This window comes from Castanea sativa, chromosome 8 (assembly GCF_040712315.1).
Source record: "Castanea sativa cultivar Marrone di Chiusa Pesio chromosome 8, ASM4071231v1".
Classification (NCBI taxonomy): Eukaryota; Viridiplantae; Streptophyta; class Magnoliopsida; order Fagales; family Fagaceae; genus Castanea; species Castanea sativa.
This window is the reverse complement of record NC_134020.1, coordinates 40,352,267-40,374,168: the sequence shown is the minus strand read 5'-3', so window position 1 is coordinate 40,374,168 and position 21,902 is coordinate 40,352,267. Positions and strand designations below refer to the sequence as shown.

Sequence of the window (21,902 nt, the reverse complement as noted above, 5' to 3'; positions counted from 1 at the left end):
TTTTATATATTGTTATTATAATGTAATAGTGCAAGGAGATACATTTTATTCTTCTTTCTACATTGCAGCATGTCTAGAACATATTTGTTGTTTGTTAATCTTTTTACAACTACAATGAATGCCACTTACAATTTTCTTATTACACAAAATAAGAAGAAAAATTAATCGTTTGAATATTGGGAGAGCCATATAATATCCTAATTACTTACTGCTGGTCTATAATGAACTAAGTTGTTTTATTAGATAAAAAGTTTGTTTATATATATTTCTTTTTTTTGAAAGATAATTATAACATGTTGCTAACTCCGCAGCTTGAACTATTTTCCCCCTAAACCCCCAAGCACTTTGTGCATGGGGAGATGTCAATTCAGCTACTAGGCCCTTGGCAAAATAAAGGAAGAAATGGAGATGCGGGGTATCGATCCCCGTACCTCTCACATGCTAAGCGAGCACTCTACCATCTAAGCTACAACCCCATTTATATATAAGTAAAGCTTGAGCTTTCATTTTAGACTTGTTTAATAACAGGCCAAGCCTAAATATATATATATATATATATATATATATATATATATATATATATATATATATATATATATATGTTCATGAATAGGCTCATGAACAATAGGGTTCAATAAAAAAAGAAGAAGCAAAACCTAGGTTTGTTTATGGGCTTAGTAAGAAGCTCGATTTGAGTTTGAAAAATACACATATCTTACTATACTAAGACTTTAATTAATTGGGAGTTGGGACCACCCACCCAAACCAAATGGACTTGCTAATATACTTGTGATGGGTCTCAAACTCATGAGCTTGATATTAAGCTTGACTTCAAGCTTTTGGACTTTTTGATGAGTTTGAGTTTGAAAATTGTTGGCAAGCTTGGTTTAAGCTTGAGCTGAGCTTGAATAGTTTACTTTTTAGGTGGCGTCAAACTTGAATATTTAATACTCAACAAAGCCCAGCTCTTTTACAACCCAACTTACTGCACAAAATAATAAGTAAAATCAACAATTTGACTATATTGGGATAACCATATAATATCCATGTAAATATGAAAAATCAATATATCAATTTTTTTTGCCAATGTGCTTTGTAGCTAAATTAGTTGGCACCTCTTGGTGTTTATAAGACATAAGGTTCAAATCTCATCTCCCTTATAGTAACTATTAAATTATTAATAAAAACATTATCATACATCAATTTTAAAAAAAAAATTGTAACTTTTGTTAAGATATTGAAATCAAATTTCTAACATCTCTCTCATTATCTTTACAAAGAGATTTAGAGATTTGATTACATCAAATCACACGCCAACAAAATTAATTAGAAAAAAAATGTTTATATATGTTAGTTGGTAAGATTCAGATACTTAAATGGATCTCCAAAAAGACTCTTTTACAAGTATAGGCAAGGAATAGGTTTGGTTCAATACAATGTGAGGCTTAAAGGCAAAAACTTGAAATGAGTCTTTTTATATTTAAATATCACTTAAATAATATTTAATTTATTAACTATCATTTTATTTAATACATTATACTATAATTTAAAAAAAAATTAAATCCATTGCTTTTACTTTTTATTATGACTAATTCATTTGAACGATGCTAAGAATACGAGAAATTTTACTATGTAAGCCATACAAACTAACGTGTCATTAATCATAAAAAATTGATTCAAACATTCATTTATTATATTTTTTAACAGGCAATAATCATAGTTTTGCCACATTAATTTGTAAATTGGTTATAGTAAAATTTATAGTAACTTTTACATTTTTCACTCATTTAACAATGATTTGTTTGGATTTCTATTAATTTGTTTTTTTTTTTGGAAAATGATAAAGCTTCTGTAAATTTTTTACAAAAAAAATAACAAAATGATGTAAAAATTAATATGATTGGTAGCACTTCAACAAAATAATGAAAAAAACTATTTGATACTATTTTTTGTAATTGGTAATACAACAATTTATAAGACCTATGTAATAAAATTTGTAGTATTTTTAGCATTACTCAAAAATTTTGTCCTTAAAATAAGAGGAAAAAAATTTACAACTCACAACGCTCTGTTTGTTTCATTGGAAAACCTTCTGTAAAGATAGTTTTCCACATTTTCTAATGTTTGGTAGTATAAAAAAAATTGGTCAACGGAAAACTATTTTTAGTCAAAGGAAAACTCTAACAAAAATAAAGCTTATTTTCTATAGGTTGTTTTCCAAAAAAAAAAAATATTGGAAAACAATCTCTCTCTTGCGCAATGCATAACTCTTATAGCTCTCTCACTTCTTCTCTACCCTTTACTTTTTCTCTCACTTCTCACACCGTCACTATCATGTTGTTTGATCTTTTCTTTTTCCACAGATTTCTCTCTATTCGTCTCTCTTCTCTCTTTTCTCTCGGTTTCCCTTCCCCTCGATCTAAAACACAGTTCTTTGAATTTTGAGCTATATTTTCTTTTTTCTCTAAATAGTTTTTGGTTTGATGGATTCCCATATGGATAACTGCAGAAGTTTTTTCTTTTCTTTTCTTTTTTTTGATGGGCAGAAATTCGTTCTTTTTTGCACATAAAAGCACAACAACAAAAAAGAAAGAAAAAAAAAATAGAAAAAATGAACAAAGTAAAAGACGAAAATTTGCCAACATAGTGCTATATGGCTAATTGATTTTACATAGGGCAATCCATACAATAAATTAATAATGTTACAAATAATAGTATAATAAATGATAAATTGTTTTTGGGGAATTGCATTTTAGCTTATCATATTAATATTATAAAGTGGATTTCAATCTTTTCCTCAAACTTCAACGCTAAGCCATTGATTTCTTTAAACTACTGTAATCTATACCCTTGTCCTGTGTATGGGCTAGCATTGTAGATATATTATGCAGAATTTTTTATGAGTAATTTGTAATTGTTTTTTGTCCTACAAAGTGATCAATTTATATTTCTTATGTACGTTATTTGTCCTAATACACACACACACACACACACACACACACACACACACACACAAGCAAGATGAATGGTAGAGATCATGAAAATTAGACACATAATTTTAATTGTATTTAATTTTGATTGTATCTGTTGTCAAAATTTTAGTTTAAAAACCAAATTCATTCTTGGTTTTTATTTTTATTTTATATTGATTACATTAGTTGGGTTTACTCAAATCACTTGTTATACATGTTTTAAATTATACAAGAAATGTTATAAAAAATTTGTGCATACCAAACACCAGAAAATGCTTTTAAGCTCATTTTCAAAGTTGTTACCAAACACCAGAAAAATAGATAGTTTTCTAAAAAATGCTTTTTAGAAAATGAACTATTTTCCAAAAAACGTTAATACTGAAACAAACAGAGCATAAAAAAAAAAAAGAGAAGCAAATTACTTATTGCTCTTCCAATTTGAGTGCCTAGGCCATGACCTATGTCACCTAGGCCTAGGGCCTACTTTGGACAAGAATGAATGGTGGATATATATGTAATATATGACCTATTAGAAAAACAGACTCTTGTGGGTTTTTTTTTTTTTTTTTTGGTTTAAAGCTAAATAAGGATAAGAGATATTATTTGATAAAAATAAAAAAATAAAAATAAAAAGAAAGAAAGAAAGATAAGACATATTAATAAAAATGAGCTTATACAAAAGAAGGGCCAAGGCCATCTCCTCCTACATACAACCATTTTGGAATAGATGAGATGGAGATTGGACTTTTAAATAATGCAATCAGAATTCATAATAATTTGAAAGAGCTTTATTAAGGTTTCTCTGTCGCTAGCGAAAGTTAGGGTTTCTAACTTCTCCTAGGCTGTAGAATTTTTTTGCCCCTTCACTTTGAAGGTTTGTTTGCCCCTGTAGTAAACTCCTGTTTGCTATAGGCTTGTGGGGGTTTTTTTCTCTCATGGGGTTTGGGAAACACTGATTTTCTTTTTCTTTCTTCGCTCACAATGGAAGAAATCACCAAGGGCTGGAGTAGACTTTCTCTACAAACGTCGGAGGGTGATGGCTTCAAACTTCAATCAGAGATGGGGTCAGACGAGTTTGTTCTGGCTGCAAATTTTTTTACAAAGCGAGTTCTTAATAGAGATGCTATTGCAAGGAATTTTTCGCAACTTTGGCTAGGGCTATCCACGGGTCGGGTTGGCGTTTGGGCCTAACCCGCACTCAACTCGATTGGGTTGAGTTGCTGGAAAACTAACCCACACTCACTCGAAATACGAGGTAGACCCACCGAGTTGGGTCATCAGTTAGGGCAGGTCGGATTCATAGGGTTGGCGGGTTTGGGCCACATATTGGGCCAAATTTGTAGATTTTCATGGATTTAATTTTTTTGAGCCTTTTAGACAAAATTATTGGGCTTTCTAAATTACAAGGATTTAAATAGCTTTTGAATCTTGTCATATCAGATTGGGCCTTTTTTTAACTTCATTTCTTTTAAAATGGGCCTTCAAGAGCTTGAATCTATCCAAATTAATATTTCCTAGTAGGCTAGTACCCTTTAAAATAGGCTTTCAAGCTTTGCTTGAAGCAATATCAATCCAAGTTTATGCTTCCCAGAACCCACATATTGACATTTGGGAACAAAAAAAAAAAAATACAAAGTAAAACCTGGGCACAATAGCAAACAAATAAAAACACACAAAATACCATTTTTTTACCATCTATTAATCATCCACACATTACAACAAATATTTTCCAAATTGCCAAGCCTAAAGGCCTGGGCATTGGGTAGTACCCTTAAAATTCCCTCAAAAAAACTCAGGCATATAAAAGTCAATCCAAACACATTAAACCTGCCAACCATTCCACACATCAAGAACTACACAGGCGCACAGTAGCAAGCATTGCTACAAATACTAGAACATCTTCATAATTCCATATATATAGTAAGCCATAGAAGCAGCAGAGAAGACATTTATTGCACAAGTCTGTAAGGCAGTAAATCACCAAGGCAATAGGTAATATTCCCAACAGTATATATAATTAACTACAATTATGAAATACTATAAGTATTTCCAAAAAATAGTTTTCTTAAAGCAGTAAAGAACTACTCTATTATCTATAGCCAACAAGTTCATAGCTTATAGAAAGGAAAGCTTACATAGATGCTAAGTTTTCCTTCCTATAAGCAAGAGTTCATGTATAGTTAGAAAAGCTATACATCTGTCCAAAAAAGCTTCCAAAATATATCCAAAAAATTTCCTCCCATACAAAATGTGACTTTCCTTCCTCCTACAATACAAGGGGAAAAATATTTATCAATAATATATAAAGACAAAGAACACAGACTACAGAATGACCAAAAGGGAAGTAACCAATATCAACAAAAATTACAAGGGCAAAAACATACTTGGTCAGTGATCATTCATCAATACTAACTGTGGTATGGGTACCACCTTTGCTTGAGCAGGAACTAGAACTTGCTACTATTGTTGCTTGATTCAAAACTAGAAAAGAAAAAATTGAGGCAATAGATTAAATTTTGCTCAAGTATACGACACATTTAATAACACTTAATAGATAAGAAGTTTGGAAGTTAAACATATTACCTAAGTCATGAAATTCATCATCCAAGGCCTCCATCTCGTCCTTTGAATTGCGAAAAGAAATTGGGACATGGGCTTGCAGCCAGTTTTGAGCACAAGCAAGATTTTGAACTATGAGAGGAGAGTGAACTTTGAAATGGATCAAGTATGCGCCCTTCGATGTTAAATGCCGATTCAGAAGCAACCATAGAAACAGGTACAGCCAACACATCCCTGACCATTTTGGACAGCACTTGGTACCTATCTGAATTGGCTTTCCACCACCCCAAAATCTAAAATTTCACATCCCTTCTACTCTCACAATTTTCAGCCAAATGTTTTTCAATCTCATTGCTACACCCTATAGACTTCTCAGCCTCTAAGAAACGCTCATATCGAGAATTAACCATTGCATATGGATCAATCCAACCAACTGTATCACCTTCTATGTGTGTCCTCTCACTCTCACTTGGTATTACCACATTTGGTGAATCAACACAAGAGTAATAATCATACAACCTATCCATGGTCTTCCTCACCAAATCAACCATCTCATCAGCCACTTCATCCCCATAAATTTTAGTAAAAGAAAACTTCAAAAACCTCATTTTCTTTCTTGGATCAAGAACAATAGCCACATACAAAAGCTGATGAATTTTTTCCCCTTTCCCCCTATACTTTTCAATTTAGCTTCCATTTTAGTTGTCATGTTTTTCAAGAGATGATTTTCAGATTTAATTAAATGAGCAATATTCTCTTGAATCACAAACATCTCATCAAAAAGGTATTTGAAGTAACATACAAAGAACCGGAGAACTCCTTTGTTGCATTGAAAAAAAGTTTCAAGAAACACACAATCGTCCTACAATTTTGAAAATCAACCCCACAAGGAGATCCTAAACCACCACTATTTTCCTTGTTCATAAAATATGAAGAATAGCTATCATCTTTAAAGTCCATTCTTAGGAACACTTTCTCAAATTTTTTAGCAGTATCTAATATGAGGTAGGTAGAGTTCCACCTAGTAGGTACATCTAGACTTAGTAAACACTTGGATTCAATACCTAATCTCCCTATAAAACTTCTAAAAGTTTGATTTCTATTTGGTGAGGACTTTTCATACCTCACCACTTCACGCACCCTAGTAATGGACGCATCAATTTCTTTCAAGTCATCCCCCACAATCAGATTTAGGATATGTGCACAACATCTCATATGCAAGAATTCATGTTCTAAAACAGTCCCCTTCCAATATTTAGTTATTGTTTGTAAAAATTTAATGGTAGCACCATTAGAGGAAGCATTATCCACTGCCAAGGTGAATATGCCATCAACACCCCACTCACGCTGTGATGCTCCAATTTGATTGATTGTGTGATGTGTGTGGGTGTGTGATGAGTCCCACATCGGGTATATACTGGGTTGAATTGGGCTTTATCAACAACTGCAAGGAGCCTCAATTATGACTAGTCCTTTTGAGTTATAGCGCAGATGTGGCTAGCGCTTTTCCTTGGGTCGTTACATATGGTATTAGAGCCGGCCCGGTAACTCCGTGTGGGCTCAGAGACACTACTCCACAAAGTGGGCCCTAACGAGGTCATTAGGGATTTAAGTGGAGGAGATTGTGATGCCCCAATTTGATTGATTGTGTGATATGTGTGGGTGTGTGATGAGTCCCACATCGGGTATTTATTGGGTTGAATTGGGCTTTATCAACAATTGTAAGGAGCCTCAATTATGACTAGTCCTTTTGAGGTATAGCGCAGATGTGGCTAGCGCTTTTCCTTGGGTCGTTACACACGCAAATACATCTCAATCTCTTTACCTATAGTCTCCCCCCTATGGTCTTCAACTTAACAAGAATTCAGAATTCTCTTTTACAACTTCCAATCATCATCAATAAAATGACATGTGAGAGACATATAATTAAGATTTTGAATACTAGTCCATGTATTAGTAGTAAGACACACCCTACAACCTTTCAAGGCTTTCCTTAGTTTCTCTCTCTTAACACCATAAATGTCAATCACATCCCTAGCTACAATTTGATAAGATGGGATATCCCTAATTTGCAACTTAGGTTGTAAGGTTATTGAATATCTTTGAAACCCATACCCTTCAACAAACCTAAAGGGCAACTCATTTATTATAATCATTTCAGTGAGTACCATCCAAGAAGCCTCAATAGTAAAGGTTGTTGGTACAAGCTGAAACCCTTCCTCCTTATTCATTTTAGGTTCAAATGCTAAGGTTTGTTGCCTTTTAAGTGCATCTCTATTAGGGTTCTTAACATAGTTTGGCATAGGATTCAATAAATTAGTTGTACCATGCCCCTTACTATTAGCATGATAAGGTTTTTTGGCAACAATGGCAAACAACCTTAAATTAACCCTCACTAATCTTTATTTTTTTTAAATGATCCCAAGCAGTAGACTTTTTCTAGTTATTACCACAATCAACAGCTATCACACTCACCTTGGCTTTACCATTAAGTTTAGGTGGAAGTGCCTCAGCATTAGTTGGAGTGGCAGCAGAGGTTCAGCTTGGGCGGTGGGTTCAGCTTGGGCAGCGGGTATTGTTTGGGAAGTGGGTGCATAACTAGAGGGTTCCATAATCTAAAGACATCAAATTTAAGCATTAACAAACTACCATAACAATGATACTGCTAACCCATCAACAAGAACACACAAAAGTGACACAACAACAACAACATGTCAAAGCAACAACAAAAACAACGACAAAAGTAACAAACAAACAATAACAAGAAGTTAAAAGAGAAACAACAGAAGAGAAATGATACCTCAGAGAACTCTTAGCTGTTAGGGATTCGACCTTGAAAAGGAAGCAAAAAGAATAGCCTACTTGAAAAACTTTCAACTCTTGTATAAAATTTGGATTTCAATTGTTTAAGTTAGGAAAGCAAAATGAATCAAATAAATGAGCAATAAAATACAATCAGAGCACACTAAAATAATGAATCAAACTAACTATAATGTCTGTTTGTAAAGAATAAACTCGAAAATAAACACAAAGCACACTCAAAAAAGTGATAACTCAAGTCTTTGAAAAATGATAACACAAACGAGCATACTCAAGCGAGTCTTATGACCAGTTATTCGTTTTGGTCTGAGAAGGTAGAAAAGCACAAAAGCACACCACCAAATTGGTTTCAGATGTAACTTTCTACCTTGAAGTAAGCTGCCATCATTTAATTTATCAAGAAGTTATTGTGATACTACGGCAGGGAGTGTTGCTGTTGATGAGCTTAAAATGCAGGATACTAAAAGTTCATTTGATGAGAATAGTATTGACTGGAGTACTACGATTGTAGCAAATGAATGAACTGGTGAAATCCAAGTGTGAGAATCAAGATTCTGATTGTGCGGTCAGTGCTTTTATACAATATCAATTATTATAACATCAAATTCAACAAGAATTGCAAAATAATTCAGTAGCATGAACCTTATCAGTATTTCCTTATTGAGAACTCCCAAAAGATCAGTTTCTTATGAAGCCACTAGCATTTGATTAACATGTATTTTAATAGCTTCCACAAAGAATGTTAAATATTTATAAAATATAAACACATACTTATAAAAAAAATTTATAAAAAAAATATAAACACACACATTGAAGAACAAAATTTAACAGACCTTCCTCCTAACCTATCAACATTGTGTGTTTTTTTTTTTTTTTTTTGTTGATAATCAAGAATCTTTATTGAAAGAACTGGAGAACCAGCAATAAAATAGAACCACACAGCCCAAACCAGCAACAATACAGACAAGGCTCTTAAAATAGAGACCAACAACAGCAAACCAAAAGGAACCTCAAATAAGCCCCATCCAGACAAAGAAACACAACCTACAAACCTGCAAAACCATAACGGAACCACAACAACAAAAATAAAAAAAAATAAAAACCAACTAACGAAAGCACAACCAAAACAAAATACAAACAACACTCAACAACAGATAGCATTTGTTTTTTATTGCTGTTTCTTGTGTTCACCATCATGAAAAAAAAAATCATTTGAACAAGATGATAAACCTATTTCACAAAATACAAAAAAAAAGAGGGATGAAAAAGGAAGAAAATTTACCTGATTTAAGAGTAGGAATCCAAGACTGAAAGGCTGAGAAGACCCATGGTGGAAAGAAAGTGAAGCGGCGGTGTCAGGTGTGGCGTGAGGCGGCGGCAGTAGCAACTAGCAGCTAGGGTTTGGTTCAGTGGAGTTTGGAGATTTCGTCTGAGCACAAGATTCCTCAGTAGTGTTTTTGGCTGAAACATGGTTGGATGAAGCAAGGCTTGGTGTTAACACCCCATTTTGCAACCCGCATTTAACCTCACATGGAGGGTAAAAAGGTAATTTCACATTGGAAATATGCATCTTGATTCTGGTCATTAGATCCTTAATCTCATTTCATCAAAATGATCTTGATATTGTAATGATCAAATCGATTGGTCATAAGCCCTAATCGGACCATCAGATTGAAAGTTATCATCAAATCAAGTTTTAGTGGCCGAGATGCACTATAACAAATTGAGTCCGACTATATGTGATTATGAAAAATTTATTCCAATTAGTTATAATTATAATCAATTTGAGATTAATGACATGTCATAATTTAATTGGCTAGGACTACATTTTATGATAAGGTTGCACGCATTTAATTAATTAGATAGTTAAATATTAATTATTCAATGAGTAATTTGTGCAATTATTTTTTAATTATGGTAAATTGGGAACTAAATAAGACTGAAATGGGAGTGATTGGAGCCTATTAATGTTAATTGAAAACTAATTTGGGACCTATTAATGTTAATTGTGCTGAAATTGTTTTCTGACAAATGACCTTTGCTCACCGTTTCGTTGATATCTCTTATAATATTTTAAATCTATAAATGAGGTTAATTTTCCTAGAAACTAGACATATAGGGCTTCAATTTGAGTACAAGAATGAGACAATTGCGATTAGAATTGAGGAAGATATGATTTTTTGAATTTAGCTTTACAGGCTGTTACAATAGCTATGGCAAAACTGAATTTTGCTTGCTCCTTGCTCCTTGCTCCCACCAATCTCTACATTTAATGGACTCGATTTCCCCAAAGGCTAAAATAAGGTCTAGGTCATGATTCTTTGTCAACTCTCATTAAATGACCTTCCATTCATATTTTCTCTACCACTACTGTATAGACCCCCCTCCTCCATTTGAAGACACAAACCAAAACCCCCTCTCTTCTCCTCTCTTGAATTCAAGTGAAGTAGAGTAGTCTTGTCATATCTTGGTCTTCTTAAGACTCAAGGTATTGAGTTAGAGCCTCTCTCTCTCTCCTAGTTCTTCTTTTCCTTCACCTTTCGGACCTCCACCAAGAGTCTCCTCCTCTATCATATGGATCTTGCATGAAGGTATAATCATTTTCCCTAATTGATTTTTTATATTGCCATGATGAGAATTTAAGATTAAAGCATGATAGTAATTATTTAAATTCCTTTGAATATGTTTGAATGTTCTTAAATGTTCTTATGTGTTCTTCATATGTTCTTAGTTATTCGTCACATGTTCATGCATAACACTAGCTTTGATCTTAAATCTACATAAAAAAAATATGAAAAATATGTTTGTTTCATAATTCTTTCAAATCCTTGAATCTAGGATGTCACTTTCCACATGCATTCACTAGAATATAGTTTTCAATCCAAATGCAATACTTAATAAATTGAATTAAGGTTTATCGCATGCACACACATTAAATTTAGCATGCAAATTGATTGACATATTTGATGATATGATATGAATGTTGGCCACCATAGTCTAGAAGACCAGTTTTACTAGGCAAGGTGAGTGCCTAACACCTTCCCACCTTGTAACATAGCTTCCAAGCTTAGATCAAGGGTTGATAGATCAATGCTTATCCTTATAATTTTCAATTTCTAGATTGTAACTAGGAAACAAAGCTATGTACTATATCTTAGATTGTATTTAGGACCAAAGCCATGTAATTTTCTATGATTAATATAAATTCAATTTCAAATTAATAAAATGAAGAATTTTTCAATTTTTGTTTTCTTATTTATTCCAACAATTAAATAAGTGGCAACTCTATTGTAAAACCCTTAATTTAAAGGGGAAAATATAATCAATCGAACTTCCATTTTGAGAGACAATAACACGACTCTACCTATTCACGTGGGTTTGACCCAACTTCCAAGAAAAAGGGTCGGGGGCGCGGTCTCTCACACTTGGTAGTATTTGTGACTCTTCAATTTGGTCATCATCATAGGGTTTCAAAAATTACCCATGGTGGTGGTTTAGCTCTCTTTTGGAAGAAGGATTTTAGTTTGTCTGTTGAATCTTCTTCCCAAAATCATATTGATGTAGTGATAAATAAAGGTAAGGAAAATGCTTAGCATTTCACTGGATTTTATGAGGTACCTGAAACTCACCTTAGAATGGAGACATGGGATTTGTTACGTAATTTACACAGTTAGTATTCACTGCCTTGGCTATGTGGAGGTGACTTTAATGAGCTTCTTAAGTCTCATGAGAAGTGTGGAGGTCTTCTATGACCTTATGTCCAAATGGAAAAATTCAGAGAGGTATTGGATGAATGTAACTTGCTAGACTTGGGATACATGGGAAACAAGTTCATTTGGTCAAAGAGTTTTCCAAATGGGGCGATGGTGTGGGAGAGATTGGATAGGGCCGTGAGCATGGCGGAGTGGATTAATCTTTTCTCGGTAACAAAGGTGCAAACTTTATCGTGTGTAACTTTTGATCACAGCCCGATATTAATTTTATCGGATGGTTTTGGTGTGAAATTAAAACGACCCTGGCGCTTAGAACAGATGTGGCTAGAGAATAGGGACTGCCACAACACTGTTATTGGAGCATGGAACATGGCTGTCTCGGGTTCGCCCATGGCAGTAGTAGTGTTTGAGATGGAGTAAACATAACGGAGTTTAACACAATGGAGTAAACACTCCTTCTGTAATGTTTTAGTGGAGCTGATGGGAAAAAAGAAGCTACTATAGGCAGTCAAAGTGGAAGCAGCAAAAGGAAAAAACATGGAGCTCTTCATGCAGCTTAAGTTTGAGGTCAGTGACTTACTTAGATTGGAGGAGAAAATGTGGCAGTAGAGGAGTCGTGTCCATTGGATGGTTTCTGGGTTAGAAACTCCAAGTACTTCCATAATCGGGCTTCTCAACTATTCCACCGTAACAGAATATCTAAACTCCAAAATTCTGAAGGTGTTTTACTTTCAGGTGATAAGAGTGTCTCGGCCGTGGTGGTGGATTATTACTTAGGCCTTTTCACATCATCAAGATCAGCTAAAATAGAGGAAGTGGTGCAATTCATAAAACTGGTGGTGACTGAGGAGATGAACAACAATCTGATTGGGGCTTTTCTAAGGACGAAGTGGAGACAGCCTTGAAGCAAATGGCACCCCTTAAAGCACCCGAACCCGACGGCATGCCCCTTATTTTTTTCCAAAAATTTTGGAACATTATTGGAGATGATGTGGTCAAAGCGGTTCTCTCATGTTTGAATTATGGAACTATCTTGCTAAAGTCTCAAAGTGCTTCCAGTCGGACAAAGAAATTTCAAACAATATTCTTGTGGCCTTTGAACTACTTCACCATATGAAGAGGAAGAAAACAGGGAAAATAGGACATATGGCTTTGAAGCTGGACATGAGTAAGGAGTACAACAGATTGGAATGGCCGTTCCTCTAACGGATCATGGAAAAAATGGGATTTCATTTGAGATGGTTTGGTTGGATTTTGGAGTGTATTAGGTTAGTCACCTATTCAGTGCTGATCAATGGTAAGCCAATGGGTCACATAGTTCCGACAAGAGGTATTCGCCAAGAGGACCCCCTTTCCCCTTATCTCTTTCTTTTATGTTTGAATGGTCTCATTGAGCAAGCAATGCATGATGTCAGCCTCCTCTTTTGTCGAGCAAGAGTAGAGGATGTGATGAAAATCCAGGAGATTTTGGGGAAATATAAGTTGGCCTCGGGGAAAAAAATAAACTCTGAAAAAAACACAATTTTTTTAAGGAAAAATGTCCCTGTGTCTGCAAAGGAACATGTTCAGAATTTATTAGGGGTCTCGAAAATTAGAGTGTTTGAAAAGTATTTAGGCTTACTTGCAGTGGTTGGACAAAACAAAAAGGCAAGCCTAAATTATATCAAAGATTGAGTATGGGGGAAACTACAAGGTTGGAAGGAAAAGTTATTGTCGCATGCAGGAAATGAGGTTTTATTGAAAGTAGTAGTTCAAGTCATTCCAACTTTTCTATGAGTTGCTTTCGTCTACCAGTTGACATTTGCCAAGATTAGCAAGATTTGGTGGGGTCAAAGGGGAGATAGGAGAAAAATTCATTGGAAAAAATGAGAGGTGTTGTGCAAACCTAAAATGGAAGGGGGTTTAGGTTTTTAGGATTTATGCAAGTTTAATGAAGCAATGCTAACTAAACAAGTGTGGCGACTGCTTCATGACACGGGAGCTTTATTCTATAGGGTATTCAAGGTGGAGTACTTCCCAAATTGCATAATCTTCGAAGCAAAATCATCCTCGGGTCTTTTGCTTGGAAGAGCATTCTATGGTCTAGACATTTGATTAAGAAAGGAGCAAGGTGGAGGGTGGGTGATGGGCAGTCCATAAAGATCTTTCATGATGCTTGGTTACCAAATGATGATGGTAAAGTCACCACACCTCAGTCGGATCAAGCCCCAGAAGCAACTGTAGCTTTGCTAATAAATCCGGTTTCGGGTTGGTGGAATACTCACTTAATTGATCTCCATTTTTATTTGCCGGATGCAAAGCTTATTAAATCTCTGCCTTAGAGCTCGACTCCATAATCTGATATTTTGATCTGGCGTAAGGAAAAATCAGGAAACTATTCTGTTAAGTCCGGGTATAAGCTTTTGTGTGAATGGCAAAATGAAGAGCTAAATCAGCCCCAAGTTTCTGACGCTGAGAAGAGTTTCTGGAATAGAAAATTAAAGTACCAAGAAAGATTAAGCATTTCATCTGGAAAGCTTGCTCAAATTCTTTACTGACAAAAGAAAAATTGCTGAAACGAAAAATTCTTCAAGAGGCAGTGTGTCACCATTGCTCAAATGGCTCAGAGGATGTTTTACACTCGCTGTGGAGCTGTGACAAGTTGAAGGAGGTTTGGGAAGTAGATTTTGGCTGGGTGGACAGGTCTGGAGTTCAATTGAATTCATTTTCTGAGCTCTTGAAGTTGATCCAAAGCAAGCCACATTTAGTGGCTTTGTTTGCAACTATGGCTTGGTCGATCTGGTACCTCTGGAATAAAACTCGTCTGAATGAAGCCTTTCTACCCTTGTGTAAAATAGCTGTTTTTGCACGAGATTACATCCGAGACTTCAATAATCTGATCAATATTCCTCCCTACTGACGTCGTACAGTCCCACGGAGATGGTGCCCACCTGCATCAGATTGTTGGAAGGTTAATTTTGATGGCGCTATGTTTAAAGAATCCGATGAAGCTGGTATAGGAGTGGTCATTCAAAACTCCAAGGGTGAAGTGAAGGCTGCCTTGTCCGAGAAGAACAAGAAGCCGCCTACTGTGGATATCTTGGAGTTGCTTGCTGCCAAGCGAGTAGTGTTCTTTTCCCTTGAAACTGGTACTACGAAATCAGTGCTCAAAGGAGATGCTGAAATAGTGATTAAGGCGCTTCAGCATGGTGGCTGGGAAAGAGCTCAAGGTGGTCACCTTATAAAAGATATTTTTGCTTTTAAATACTCTTTTCAAAGTATTTTCTTCTCTCATTCTGTTTTGCAAGGCAATGTAGTTGCACATGTCTTAGCCTAGAAAAAAAGACATTCATTTCCTTTATTTGTCTGGATTGAGCAAGTTCCATAAGACATTGTATCTTTTCTATTGTCTGATCTTCAAGTTTTTTAATAAATAAGCAGCAGCATGTTTTTCTCAAAAGAAAAAAAGAAAGACTTTATAATAATTTCTAGCAAGGTCATTTTTGTTTGGGTTAGGTACATTTCCATCCCTCTAATTTTTTAGTGATTTCAAAATTTTTTTAATAAATTTTTTTGAGTTAATTGGAGAGTATCCCGCCCTTCCTAAATGCCCTTGAGTGTTTGAAAAAGTCCAATCTTTCCCCATACCTCAAAACAGCCAAGGGTAAGGACTAAGTAAAAATGCCAAGAACATTATAACCCAATTAGTACTTTATTGAGATGTTTCCAACAGAGACATTCAAAATTCAAATCCCTTTAACTATCAATGTATTTTTTTTTTAAAGAGTAAAAGTGGGAATACAACTAAAGGATATATTTTTCTAACAAATTTCCATTTTAATTGCCATTTAAGGCTCTGCTTTGCTTTCATTGATTCATTCTCATCCTACCTACTCAATATCACCCCTACCCCACAATTTGCTACTTTGATTTATGTCCCATGTGTGAAGTGAACCAAGTAAGACAAAACTTAGGTACAGTACTTTATGTTTTGTTCTTTAGGTTCCCATTCTTTAGATTCAGCTATGTGGTTACTTAACTAAGAAATATACTTCTATTTCAGGAGAAAAAATCCACATGGCAGAATTTTTAGAATGAAACTTAATGAATAACACTTAAGTACTGTACCGAAATCTTGCTCAACCAGGTAATAAACAAATAATGAGGTTTTGTGAAATTGTTATGATAGCTTTATTTCTCCTATAAAATCTCCCATATTTAGTCCCTCTATTAGAATATTACACATATAATAATAATAATGTCTATTAATAAGGATCATAAGATTAAATCTCTTATTCAAAATACAAATAAATTAAAGAGAAGCTCATTTTTTATTGAAATTTTTTATTAATAAATTTTTTTTTTTTTTTTGAGAATCATGATTTTTGACACTAATATTAGTAATAATATAAAATATATATAAATGCTCTCGATTTTACATGTTATCATAACAATGGATATTTTTAATTTTTTTTAATCATATTATATATATTTAAGCCAACATATTAGGATTTTTTCCTATCATATTTTTTAATAATAAAATAAATAAGTTCATATATAAATGCAATCATAATAAATGCTTATTAATAATTATCATAATTATCAAATTTCATATTTAGATTTTAAACAAAAACTTAAACAAAAATTTTAAAAAATAGGGTAAACTATGAATTTGGTCCCTATCTTATACACTATATTTCAATTTGATACTTAACCTTTCAATTGTATCAATTTGATCCCTAACCTTTCAGTACTATGTCAATTTAGTCCCTACCGTTATTTTTTAGATGAAAATTGTTGATGTGTCTAATGGCCAAAATAAAACATTAGCTTTCGTTGATGTAACAATAAACTTAAATTTTATTTTGGCCTTTGTTATGTCAGTAATTTTTATCTAAGATATAACGGTATTGACTAAATTGACACAACATTGAAATGTTATGGACCAAATTGACACAATTGAAAGGTTATGGACTAAATTGAAATATGGTGTAAAGATTATGGACCAAATATGTAGTTTACCCAAAAAAATATTTTGTACATTTAAACTTATTTAAGATCTTTCATGACAATCAAATTAAACCACAAAATTTAAAAATATTAAGCACTTATAGCAAATTCCTATAGCAATAGTCATAAAAAAATATTTCAAAATTTCCAACTCACACTATATAATGCACCCGAAAATCTAAACACGTACATCTTTGTCAACTTCTCCGACCAAATAAGAGAAAGAAAGAAGTTTTGAGGGAATTCTGTAAGAAGAGTCGAAAGAATGGGAACCATCTCAGTCATGACCATGTTCATTGTTTTTATTTTTATTTTTTATGAAACCATGTTCATTGTTGGGTTACTAGTTGCTACTACTTGTTGTCCATAATGTCAATGGTTTGTTTAGCCTGACCCTTACATTTTTTATTTTCTTTTTGTGCATCATATATGTACTAGAAACATTATACTATTTTTATTAGTTATTCTGTAATTTCGCTTTGCATTAACTTTTTTATTTTATCATGTGTTTTGATTTATTCAGGAATTGAATATGAGCCTACTTTTTTTTGGTTGGGGAGGGGGAACAGTAAGAAAGAATACCAGTTGCACATTTTAAAGGAAAAGGTTAATGGATATTCTGAGGATATTGATTTAGGACATTGCATATTATATATTTCGTCATAAAATTTGTTGACTTGGTGTTGAAACCAAATCTTTAGCATCTCTCCATTTTATTTTATCGGAAAGATTTTAGAGATTTGATTACGTTAGATCAAAAGATTTGATTTCCACAAGTCAATAAATTTAATAAAGAAATATTTAATATTTAATATTTTAGCTGGCAAGATTTTGATTTTGTTTTGATTTAGTACAATGTTTTTTCCACAAGTCATTTGGACACTTTATTAATGGTGTGAAATTAAATGAGGGGAGAGTAGAAAAAAAAAATACATTGTACTAAATTTTAGAATAATTCGGCTACTATATAGTTTACTTTCCTCACCTCTCCTTCCATATTCATTGTTCCAAACATAACATTAATATTTTTAGGATAAATATACCAAATTTTAGGATAAATTTTATTACAGATTCAACATTTAAAAGTACATTGTGAGTTTTAGTTAGCTCAACTGGTAAAATCTCTGATGGTTGTATAAGAGATTTGGGGTTTAATCTCCGACTACACCAAAAACTGATTAGTATCTTGGTCTGATGATAAAGAGTTATCATCAAGAGCAGATGCTGTAAGTTAAAACTCTATAAAAAAGAATAAAAAAAAAAAAACACTGACTATATAACTGTTTGGTTATTTTATTGATCTCATTTTAAGTCGATTGGACAGGATTTTTAAGTTGTGATGAGGGAGTTGTTGTAAACTTGTATGACAATTTTGAATTTTCTAGTAGCGACTTTAGCAAACAAGATTGATCTGGACCACGAGGAAAGCGTGAGACAGAGTGGGCTATTTTTAATATACAAAAGTATTTTAGGCCAAGGATAAATAATTAAATAATAAAAATGATGTACCACTCAAGGACATACATGATAGTGCTGCAACTGCAAGTCTTTTATTTATTTCCTTCTCAAAAAAAAAAAAAAAGTCTTTTATTTATTATAATTATATATATAAATTATATGGGAGATGGCCTTGATTTATTTATTTTTTATATAATTATTATAGCTGCTGCCAAACCTTCCAGCCACTTGTGTTATTATTGAAAGCTGACTCCAAAGCTTGTATAGCCGCCATTATCAGTGCTAGTTCAGAGAAAATAACCTGGAGACTTGTTAAATTATAAAATAGATTTTAGCCGTAACATTAGTCCTAAATAGTCGAAAAAGTCCTATCTTTCAAAATACCACGTGACAACAAAACATGTGCGAATGTGTAAAATATAGTAGTCCAAATCTTCAGCATGTGTGACAGCATTTTGGCTATATTTCTATTGGCTGGGACTACAAGGTCAGCTAGCTGATCTTGTAGTCCGGACTAGGTAAGAATTTCCCATATTTTAAGAGGCCTTAATTCTTTTAACAAAACTCCACATTGAGGCTTTGCCCTTCTCGCAACAAGAATCCATGTTGGACCTCAACATTTCTTCTCTAATTCCCTTCTTCACCACCTTATCTCTTAGCTACCTCTTCATTTCACTGATCTTCATCTTCATCATCTTCCATTTCCTCTCAAACTCTCATCCCCATTCCAAAACCCCATGTCCACAATCATACCCCATAATTGGAAACCTCCCAGGCTTCCTTCGAAACCGCCATAGATTCCATGACTGGGTCACCGAAATGCTTTCCCAAACCCCATCTTCTACTCTCCGAGTCCGTTCCTTCCTTGACCTCTCCCATGGAATCGGTACAGCAAACCCCACAAACCTCGAACACTTCCTCTACCTAAACTTCCCAAACTACATCAAAGGCTCTCGCTTCTACAGCGTCCTCAATGAACTCCTTGGTGATGGTATTTTCAATGTCGATGGTCATCTCTGGACTCTCCAACGCAAGATTGCAAGCCATGAATTCAACACCAGATCACTCAAACACTTCATTTCTTTCACTGTCAATTCCGAAATCTCGAACTCCCTCATTCCTTACCTCTCTAGCAACGAAGACAAAGTCATTGATCTTCAAGACGCGTTGCAAAGATTCGGTTTTGACAACATATGCCACGTTGCTTTTGGTGTAAACCCCACGTGTTTAGCCTCCGACAACACGTATCAGAACTCGCCAAGCTCTAACTTTGTTAAAGCTTTCAATGTTGCCGTGGAGATTAGCTCTTTAAGGATGTTGTCACCACTGCCTATAATATGGAAGATCAAGAGGTTTCTCAACATGGGCTCCGAAAAGAGATACAAAGAAGCACTAAAAGTGATCAACCACTACGCAATGGAAATCATTAGGTCCAAAGAAGAAGAACAACAACAAGAAGAGGGCAGTGAAGAATCACTTCGAAATCAAGACTTGCTATCGAGATTCATGTGCTCCTCGAGCTTGAACACACGGGATTTTAAAGACAAAGAACAAAACAGGAAGTTCTTGAGAGATATAGTCATAAGCTTCATACTTGCTGGGAGTGAATCGACCTCGACGGCCTTGACATGGTTCTTTTGGTTGATCTCAGGCCATCCTCGATGTGAGCAACGAATATACGAAGAGCTGTTGTCAAACTCATCAGTAATGGTGCAAGGAAAACAGTGCGGTAATATTCTCAGCTATGATGAGCTAAAGAAACTTCATTACCTGCACGCAGCCATAACCGAATCAATGAGGCTGTTCCCACCTGTACCGATAGAGTCAAGATTAGCGGTGGATGATGATGTTTTGCCTGATGGGACCTACGTGGGAAAGGGTTGGTTTTGCGATTACTCGGCTTATGCAATGGGGAGGATGGAGAAGATTTGGGGAGAGGATTGTAGAGAGTTTAGGCCTGAGAGATGGTTAAATGATGATGGGGATTTCCAGCCGTCGGATCAGTTTAGGTTCCCTGTGTTTCATTGTGGGCCCAGGATTTGTTTGGGGAAGGAGATGGCTTATGTTCAGATGAAATCTGTGGTGGCAGCTGTGATGTTTGAGTTTCAGATCATGGCTGTTGATGGAGGTGCAAGTCCAGAGAAGATGATGAACCCGCCTTACATGCTATCACTACTGCTTAAGATGAGAGGTGGATTGCCCGTGAGGCTAAGGAGGAGACAGCAATGACTGACACATGAAAGGTGGATAAGAAATCCTGTGGTGAGCATCAAATTAAGCACCCAAAGTTCCAAACTATGACACTTTTTTTAATCTATCTATATCTATTAACTGTATAAAAAAAAAAGCCAACAACTCATGAATAGTGTTTTTTGGTTTATTCAATTAGTGAGCTGCACCTTCTTTTTCTTTTTCTTTTTCTTTTTTTTCTTTTTTTTCCTTCAAGTACCCATGTTGGTTTGAGATTTGTTTTGTTTTTTATTATATATATATATATATATATATATTTAGTATCTTTATATGTTTACATGGTAGATACACAAAAAGTGGCAAATATTATACACATTTGTAAAAAAAAAAGTAAATTTAGTACAAATTTTACAAATATATACAAAATTTTTCAATTTTTATGTGTTTATAATATAAATTTACATAGTAAGTACAATGTATACATAAAGATATTATAAAAATGTTGTGACGCGTGTTTCAATTCCTAATGGGTCATAATAAAATATCATACTGAGATCTAACACAACTAAAAATAAAAGTATTGCATTGTGAAAATGTCGTGATATTTTTTTTTGTTATTACAATATTTTTACAACTGTTGAGGTGTAAGTTCCTTATTGGTCAAAATAAGATAATAAAATATTAGATTAGGACTCACCTTGGTTAAAAATAGAGGTATTATGAAAACATTGTAATATTTTGTTGTATTTATAGACCTTTTTTTTTTGTTTAGTCAAATTTAGTAACCTATATATAAAAATAGTGAATAGAAAAAGTTACCGTAACTTCGTTACAGTAGTTTCGGCTTATTCAATTTTCAATGTTTTGTTTTGTTTTGTTTTGTATTTTGTTTTTTTTTTTTTGTGATTGCGTAAAGCTGCAATAGATTTGCTGCATTATTTTTTATTTGTCCAATTCGCACTGTTTCACATTATAATAAAATATTAAAAAAATAAATTGACACAATATTTTCACAATTGTTAAGGTGTTAGTTCTTTACAAGTTGAAATAAAATAATAATATATTATACTAGAACTAACCACAACTAAAAATAAAGGTATTGTGAAAAAAGAAGTGTTACACCCACAATATTTTTTACAATACTTTCATAACAAAACATAGGTGATAAATTATTTTTAGTTCTAATTTAAACTTACTAATG

The 21,902-nt window shown here is 34.0% G+C and overlaps 1 protein-coding gene and 1 pseudogene across 1 annotated transcript; one reads left to right on the top strand and one right to left on the bottom strand.

Annotated features, from left to right (window-relative positions):
- Positions 1–5,367: 5,367 nt before the first annotated feature.
- On the bottom strand, positions 5,368–8,143 carry LOC142607266 (zinc finger BED domain-containing protein RICESLEEPER 2-like; annotated as a pseudogene).
- A 10,775-nt stretch (positions 8,144–18,918) lies between these two features.
- LOC142605633 (cytochrome P450 94A1-like) lies at positions 18,919–20,896 on the top strand. Its single transcript, XM_075777065.1, has one exon. It carries the CDS (start codon positions 19,115–19,117, stop codon positions 20,738–20,740), a length of 1,626 nt encoding a protein of 541 aa, XP_075633180.1. The 5' UTR covers positions 18,919–19,114; the 3' UTR covers positions 20,741–20,896.
- Positions 20,897–21,902: the final 1,006 nt, after the last annotated feature.